Source organism: Tetrahymena thermophila, assembly GCF_000189635.1.
Source record: "Tetrahymena thermophila SB210 genomic scaffold scf_8254666, whole genome shotgun sequence".
Classification (NCBI taxonomy): domain Eukaryota; phylum Ciliophora; class Oligohymenophorea; order Hymenostomatida; family Tetrahymenidae; genus Tetrahymena; species Tetrahymena thermophila.
This window is the reverse complement of record NW_002476433.1, coordinates 114,589-123,316: the sequence shown is the minus strand read 5'-3', so window position 1 is coordinate 123,316 and position 8,728 is coordinate 114,589. Positions and strand designations below refer to the sequence as shown.

Genomic DNA, 8,728 nt, shown 5'->3' with positions numbered 1-8,728 from the left:
GAATCAAAACTTCAAAATTTGTATGCTGATTTAGAATATGCAAGTTAATACAAGCAAGATTTATTATTGGTCGCATTTTCATGTTAAATTAAAATATATTCAATAATTTAAACAATAATAAATTATCATTTTCTTGAGAATAGAAGATTGATTATTATTTATTTATTCATTCATTATTTATCAATCATTATAAAATAAATCACAATCTTAAAAATTTACAAAGTAATTCATTTACAAATATCTAGTTAAATCATAAATTTTCATTTAAAAATAGAGTAATTATTTTAAAAATAGCACAAAATAAAAAGGATAATAATAAATATAGTAATGGGCTAAGTTTGTAATAAGTTTATGGAATGCTTTGGTACAACCCAAAAAGAGCAAATAAGCAATCATCGAGGTCATGCACATTATCATCGCTATAATGATTAAGAAGAAGAAGATGGATCTGCAATTAATAATGATGCAATTGGTAGTAAGAAATCAAAGAAGGTGTTTTATTCTCAAAATTAAAATTAGCAATCTGGCTCTAATAATAAGGTATAAAAATAAAAGAATCTTTAAAATGGTAATTAGGAGAAACTTGGTGTTGACTAGAATAACAATCAATAATATTTAGATGAGGATGAAGAAGATTCTAAATAGAGAGCAATTAAAAAAAATGAAAGTTCAAAATATTTACTAAAGCACAGCAATTTAAGTGCTATTATAGAGGAGGACGAACATAAAGATTCGTTTAGGTAATAGAGCAGAAAGCTTTCTAGGGAAGCTAAAAAAAATTATTATAAAGAGACTTATGACAGCGATAAAAACTGCATATTGATTTTGTAAAATACAGAATCTAATCATAGCCTAGCAAGATTTGAAGAGAATAGCTTTAGTCTGATTCATGATATTTAATTTGGCGAGGATATAGCTAAGTTTTTACCTGATTATGAAAAACTAACAGCAAAAGCGATGGAAAATTTAACAAATATACTCAATAAAGATTACTAGGAAGAAGGTTACACTCTCGAGAACAATAAAAGCGAAACAGATGATTCTGGGTTTTATTCGCAAGTTTATCTTAAGCCAACAGAAGATGGCAAATATAAATATTTTAAAATCAGAACTGAGTATAATCTTTATAACTGCACAGCAAGGGAATATCTATAATTTACAACTGATCCTATTAGAAGTATGTAAAACAATCCAAGTATTGATGCATTTAATCATGTTGCATGTCACGATGATTATCATATTATTTACATCCTTTATAAAAAAGTACTAATTTGCTCACCAAGAGATTTTATATATCTTAAATACAATAAACAAATTGATAATAACACTTACATTTCTGTATAGTTCTCTTTCGAGACTAGCGAATTTCCCTAGTATTAAGGGAAAGAAAGAGGAATAATTGTCCTAAGTGGTTCTATCATAACTGAAGAACTAGATAGCAATGGTAATAAATTCATAAAATTATCTAATTATGCAGAGTCTAACTTAAAGTTAACTGTTTAGCATAAACTAATGAAAACATCAACTGTAAAAGAAGTAAGTAAATTTATAAATAAAATGTAAGAATTATTTTTAAAGCAATCCACATCATAATTGCCAAAAATGTGAAAATAGAAATTAATAATATGGATAAAGATTTATAATTAATTAATTTCATTTTTGATTATAAGACTTTATTTTAAAATATATAAAAATTAATTATATTCATTTATTTCAAGTTTCTCCCTAAAAAATTGACTTAGTCTTGTTAATAGTAAACTCTTCCCTAAACGATAGTAATTCAAATTTTGATATATATCTAAATCAAAATACTATCTTAGGTTTCTCCCTTAAATTATTTGCTTATTTTGAATTTAAACATTCATCTTTAAATTAAATCTATTGATCTTTATTAAATTATAATATATATACATATAAGTTTCTTTATAAAATTCAATCAGGCATTCCTACTGTTTTTATATGAATTAAATTTTCATAAGTTTTTTTTGATTAGCAAAGAATAAAATTTTAATTTACAAAAGCATCATTATTTTAAATATTTGATTCAATAAATATTTTAATAATTTGATCAAATTAGAAATATAGCCAAATATTTACCTAAATAACCTAGTGCTTTATAAAAATACACTAGAGATTTACAATATCGTCATTTTTTTTAACAATCTTAAATTTTCACCATCAGCTTTTTAGACGCTTTGCTAGTATACAGCATTTGATAATCAAACATGGTTTTTTGGCTATTTATCATTTCAGTCCATTTAATTTCATTAAATTTGTATATAAATAAACAAATTAAATTCTTTTTATTTTGTTAAAATAATTTAAAATTTGTTTTTTTCTTGTTTCTATCCAAATCAGCAAAATCAAATCATTTTCGCTTTTCTATAATATTTATTTGTCGATTTGTTGTAATAATAAAGATAAATAAATGAAAAAAAAGTATGAATGACAATATTTTTATATTGATTAATAAGAGCTTATTTAAAAATGATGGTAAAATATGTAGTTTATTAAATACTAAAAAATCCTAAAGAGTATAATTAAGTAAATATTAATCTTTAACATCATCTTTTTTGCAATTATTCTAAAGGATAAAACATATAGCAATTTTAAAAGCCAACTAAAAAAAATTCGAAGTAGCCTAATTCTAAATAGTGATTATTTAATATTGAAGTGAATATCTTATTTTTATTTTTAGTAAAATACAAAAACAATTTAATTTGAATAAGGTAGAAGATTTGTAAAAATGTAATAATCTGATTTGTAAAATCCAGGATTGGTTTAACAACCTGGCTAAATTTAGTATGGTGTACAAATTCCTTAATAATCAGCTGCAGCTCATTAACCATAAGTTTAAGCTTTGCCTAGAATGGTTGAAATTCCTATGAAATAAGGAGAAGTTATGTCTTAGTATTTGGTTAGAAAACAAGTTTATAAAAATGCATTTAAAGATTTAAATGATCATGATAAAGCCTATTGCTATGCAAACATTTACGCAAACATTACATTTTTATATGCTAAATATCCTCCATCTCTCACTGAAAAAGTTATGAAATATGCACCTCAAGCTTGATTACGCATTATTTATTAAAAAGTTTCATTTAAATTACTTTGCTAATATAGCTTTTGCATTTCATCTATAAAAAATGAGTAATAGTACATTAAAAACTGGTTAAAGCTGCTTAAATAAAGAATTTAAGGCACTAATAACTTGTAGATATATAAATATATATAAAAGAATAGAAATAATTAATACTAAATAATAATTATTGTATAAATATAATTTTATCAATAAGGTTGAAATTATTTCAATCTAACTTAGTTTTTTATATTTATTTTACTTCAATTGTGATTGATAAACTATTCAATTCAAAAAATATTATTTTTTTTATTTTCACTTTCTATCATCAACAAAATAAACATTTTTTAAAATATTACTTTACTTTTTAATAAAAATCTTCGAAATTATTTATTTAGATATTTTTAATTTTTAAAAAATTTAAATTTATTTCAAAATGAATATTTATCACTCATTTCTCTTAGAGAATATTAAAAGAATTAGCTTAATAATCATTATAAATTAAAAAAATTGATACAAGGATCCAAATATAAGTAATAAAATATTATTAATCATTTTGCAATTAAAAGACTTTTCTTTATATTTATTTATTTAGTAAATTCGATAAATAGAATTTGTTGAGGTTTAAAAATAAAATAGAATTCGTAATTCTTATTGAAAAATAAGAATGTCTTTTAGAAATTTTAGAATTGATAGATTTGTTAATGATGATTTAGTAAGATGAAACAGATGATGCTATCTATATATATAATTACAATATTAATAGATGCTCTGCATAAAGATAAACATCCATACTAAATTTAGTTTATGATAATTTAATTTTTAAATCCACAATGATCATTATCTTTTATTATTTCACTCGACAACAAGGTTAGTACGAATGGGATAAACTAATTTTGAAGTCTTGTGATATTCTTCTGTTTAATGATTAAGGGCCAATGCCTTTGTATCTTTTTTTTTTAAGTATAAAATTAATCTAAATATTTTTGTAATTTAATGAAGTGAATACCAATGTTTGTAACTTTGTCACCAATTGAACTTTAAACTTGAGCAATATTTTCAGGAGAGAAAGAGTTATCCAAAGCTTACCAGAAGTTAGGATCACCCTTGAAAGTAGGCATATATCCTAAAGATTCTCTTCTTTCCTATAATTGATAAAATAATATTTAATATTTGAATTAAATTGAATATTAATTTATTTACAGCAATATTTTCAAAAGTCCATTCTAAATCTAATTTGACTTATCTCCATACAGGATCATCAGCTAGAATAATAAAAAATAAGTTATATTCAAGTTATCTATTAATTTATTTGAATACCAGCCATATCATAGGTCTTGTAAATGTACAATTCAGGATTGTACTTTTCTTCAATGCTGACGGACCAGACTTCTTCAGCATTAACTTCACGGAAAAATTCAAATTGTTAACGGACATGGTGAGCAACAGATTCTCTATTTTCCTTAGTGATAGGCTTATCACTGTTAGAAATTTCATCAATAATGACTATTTAAAACATTTATTTTTACATGAATATTTTGATTTATCAAAAATGTGTTTAGAATATAAATTTCAAATAAAAATTTTAAGTTAGATTAAAATAATTTAAAATTTTCTAAATTCAATTTAAGATAGCTTATCTATTTTCATTCTAAATTGAATGTATTATTTTATCTATATTTATTTATTTATTTTAAGTCACAGTCTAATAAATATCCAAAGATTTCATTCATTTATTTTTGAACTTATTAGAGTTTGTTTAATTGAAACAACCCATTTGTATAATGTAAGCTAAAGTACAATGCTACTCTAACATTTTAGTTTCAACTTTAATTTGTCTTTATTTAGTGATAAACTATTAAGCAATTTGATTAATTCTTCATATGTATTTGCTCTAAATCTAAATTGATTGCAGAAAAAAATATTTGTTTACTGTTGTTTGAAGGACTTCTCTTTTCTTTTTCTTAGAACTCCTTAGCAGCAGCAGCAACAGCTTCAGCATTATTAACTTAATCCTTATTCAAGTAGCCATAACGAACTAATCTATTTATTTTTATTAAACAAAAATTATGCAAACAAACCTTAGAATTATTATTTATATTATGATATTCTTTTGCTAATTTATTTTTGTATCTAGAATTCTATGCTTAAAATGAGAATGAAAATCATATATACCTTTCAGTGGTAGTTTCACCGACTGGGTCGTAGCTGGAATGATAAGTTTAATCTGATGTATGAATTTCATGGTGATATCTAATATTGTGGGGAGAATCTCTGAAAGCAGTTTTGTAATCAATTTAATGTACTTCACGATTGATAGGTTCAGAACCAGGAGCGGGATATCTTGTTCTTCTGACAGTAGGTTTAGGCAATTAATACCATCTAATGGCAGGGTTGAAAATAATTTCGCTATTAATTTTTCATTATATGAGTGAGCTTAATATCAGTATTTTGCTAAATTTTATCTAATTCTATTTTAAAATATAATATATATATACTTGAAACGTTCAAGTGCCTTTCTCATTTATGCTTATTAAGAAAAATAGTGTTTTAGATTTTTACTTAATCCTTTAACTTTATTATTTATTTTGATTTCTTAAAAATGAATAAAAAAAACTCAATAAATAAATAAACAAAAAAAAGCAAGCTAACAAGTAAAAAAACAAATACTTATTACTTTATTTACGATTGAATAATAATTCCTCAATTAATAATAGAAAGAAATTTATTAGTTTATCAATTACAAAGAGAAAAGCAAATCCTTTACTTTATTTATTTATTCATTCATTCATATATCTAATATTGAATGATATATCTAAAAAAAGATGCTTGATCAATCCTTCCTCTCATCAATTAATAAATATCCTCTTTTTTATTTGTTTTATTTCATATTTTCCATAGTATTTAATCATTTAAAGTAAAATTATTTTTTATAAAAAGAGTCTACTAATTTTGAGAGTTTTTAAATAAAATATATTAATTATTATCAATGTTCAATAATAAATCAAATTAATTAGCATGTTTGTTTTATATAAATTAAGAAATCAATACATTTTTATATAAAATATTAAGAATATTTTGCATGTATTTCTTACTAATATATTTTTAATTATTTATACGTAAGAACCTATTATTTATTTTTTATGTGAAATAAATATAATTGAATATTTATACATGTTTATTTTTTCAATTATACTTAAATATTATATTTGATCTAGTAAAAAAAACTATTTAATTTAAAATAATTAGTTATTTTAACATAGTTTTTTTCATTAAAATTCTAAATTTTGTTTAATATTCAAATATTATTTCTAACTTAGTAAAAAGCTAAGGAGAGCTATTTATTTTTTATTGCTTTTTATCATCTTAGATTATATTTCAATTTTGGTTTAGTAATTTTAGAATTTATAATTATTTAATTGTTTATTGTTTCTAATCAAAGTTTATTTTTTCTATTTTATATTTTCTATAGAATTAGTGACCTTTATCTTCAATCTTTATTCACTAATCTTTTTAAAATATCTCCTGAATTGTTTTTAATTTCTTTTCTTTCTCCAAGTATTCCAAAAATTATTCTGTTAGCAACTTCTACACTTCCTTTAGGCTTTTAGATAGTTTAGTCTAAGTATTCGTTTTTCAGTGAATCCTTAAATAATTTCCTTGTAATTTTCAAATCATAAATTATTAAGAACTTGAAAGAATAAATAAAATACCTATCAATTTTTGTTAGAGGAATTATTTAAAGTTCAATATTAGATTTTTAGATTTCTTAGTTGGCTTGCTACATAAATGACTATGCTTCATTTTCATCACCGAACACAATCTTTTAAAATTTAATATTTTTAAATTTATGAAGCTTAAAATGTATGTTTTTACAAATGAAAATGTCTCACTTTGTTTTCTAAGAAGGAACTTATGTTAAACTAAATTACTAGCCCAATTTTCAAAATCAAAATCTTGATTGTTTTAGTGATGACTTTATTTTTACTACAAAAATAATTATTTTATTGAATCAATATCATATATTTTATTTTACATTTAAACATAAGATATGATTTAAACTAGGTAAAAAGTTATCTTTTTTATCATTTGTAGCGTTATTGTCTTCATAAACTTCTATTTTTTATCTGCTTGAATTTGAGCTTTCATCTTTTGAATGAATTCCTGTATTCGAAGATGCAGATGAAAGAGAACAATCTTCATCTTTTCCAACTGAATTAGAGCAATTTTCGTTTTCGTTTTCACTTTCATTTGCCAATTTTTTCTCTGATTTCTTATTCTTTTTATGCTACTTTCTCTATTTATTTTTGATAGACAAAAAATTGTATTTTTTTAGATTTACTTGTGCGCATAAAATTTTAAATTATCTTTCAAAAAAACTCTGTATTTTAAATTTTTACTTAATTAACAATTTCATTATGAATTTGTAGCTAACTGCTAGTAAAGTAATCCCTCAACTACAAAGCTGGAGTAGGAGCATTTAAGTTCTCTTTACTTCTAAAAAGCAAAAGCCCTTATTTTTTCTTTTTCTTTTATTTATTGCTATTCTGATCATCACCTTCTGTTTAAGCATTCTACTATTTAAAAATATGAAGCTTATGTAAATGAATAATTCTAATATGAAAAGACTTATTACAACAACGACTTTAACGTAAATAGATTTTGAATTCAAGTTATAGTATTCTGTCATTGTTTTAATTAACTTCTTTTAGAAGCTTTTTAAATTAAAGTACTGAACACCATCTTCGTTGCCTTTTTCTGCTTTTTCTATTTATATAAATATTATTATTTTAAATCATTCAAATCTATAAAATATCATCTCTAGTATTTTAATTTAATGCTAAAATAAAGCTCTATTTACAAATCTCGCTCAGGTATTTGATTATTTTAATTTCAAGCTTAAATAAAAACTATCTAGATTCATTATCTAGTAATGCCTACTCAAGATACTAGTTCATTTGCTTTGCTTTTTTGTTTGCTCTTAACTACCTCCCTCAACTTTTCTTTAAATTAATTTCACTTAAATTTCTATATATCTTTATTTGATATTTAGTAAATTTATAATGTAATGAGCTATTTGCAATTAATTAATTCTTCTTGCTAGACTATTTATTAATTAAAATTTTCTATTTGAATTATATAATAGCTAAAAATTAATTAATTAGTAATATATTTTTTTTACATACCTTATAAATTATTATATAAAGACCAATTAAATAATTTTAATTAGATATAGGTTTTTATAGCTTATTCAAATATTGATAAATTTCAAAATAATTTTTTTCATTAAAAAACTTTTTTATTAAAATATCATTAAAAAAAAGAATTGAATTAATCTTTCTTTTAATTTTAAGAAACAAATCATATTAATTTAAAAACATTATTTTTAACTAATTTATTAAAATAATTGCAAAAACTAGATATATCAAAAAAATATATAGATAACATGTAAAGGTATATGTTTATACTTTTTATTATTTATTTTTGATATAAATTAAAAATATTTTTTTAAAAACAATAAATGATAATTCATTAATATTTTAGATTCAATTTTAAAATCTTAAAAATAATTTATTTTAATAAACAAACAAGCAGATATTTTTTTTCTTTTAGATTAGAGTTTTAAGAATATATTTTTAAAATGGTAAA

The 8,728-nt window shown here is 21.9% G+C and overlaps 4 protein-coding genes across 4 annotated transcripts; 2 read left to right on the top strand and 2 right to left on the bottom strand. All coding sequences in view use genetic code 6, as the record gives it.

Annotated features, from left to right (window-relative positions):
- Positions 1-327: 327 nt before the first annotated feature.
- Positions 328-1,608, top strand: TTHERM_00399380 (hypothetical protein; the record flags this gene model as incomplete). The annotated part of the gene is made up of 1 exon (XM_001014011.2): positions 328-1,608. The coding sequence occupies one exon, from the start codon at positions 328-330 to the stop codon at positions 1,606-1,608; it is 1,281 nt and encodes a 426-aa protein (XP_001014011.2).
- Positions 1,609-2,746: 1,138 nt separating this feature from the next.
- Positions 2,747-3,073, top strand: TTHERM_00399370 (hypothetical protein; the record flags this gene model as incomplete). Its single annotated transcript, XM_001014010.3, has 1 exon — positions 2,747-3,073. The coding sequence occupies one exon, from the start codon at positions 2,747-2,749 to the stop codon at positions 3,071-3,073; it is 327 nt and encodes a 108-aa protein (XP_001014010.3).
- Positions 3,074-3,934: 861 nt separating this feature from the next.
- Positions 3,935-5,690, bottom strand: TTHERM_00399360 (hypothetical protein; the record flags this gene model as incomplete). Its single annotated transcript, XM_001014009.3, has 7 exons — positions 5,578-5,690; positions 5,255-5,488; positions 5,013-5,122; positions 4,400-4,585; positions 4,283-4,344; positions 4,089-4,224; positions 3,935-4,029 (listed from the first exon to the last, which is right to left on the bottom strand). Exons 1-7 carry the CDS (start codon positions 5,601-5,603, stop codon positions 3,935-3,937), a joined length of 849 nt encoding a protein of 282 aa, XP_001014009.2. The 5' UTR covers positions 5,604-5,690.
- Positions 5,691-6,569: 879 nt separating this feature from the next.
- On the bottom strand, positions 6,570-8,037 carry TTHERM_00399350 (hypothetical protein; the record flags this gene model as incomplete). Its single annotated transcript, XM_001014008.3, has 7 exons — positions 6,570-6,738; positions 6,793-6,902; positions 6,956-7,066; positions 7,116-7,376; positions 7,480-7,656; positions 7,716-7,846; positions 7,941-8,037. The coding sequence occupies 7 exons, from the start codon at positions 8,035-8,037 to the stop codon at positions 6,570-6,572; spliced, it is 1,056 nt and encodes a 351-aa protein (XP_001014008.2).
- Between the last annotated feature and the right edge of the window lie 691 nt (positions 8,038-8,728).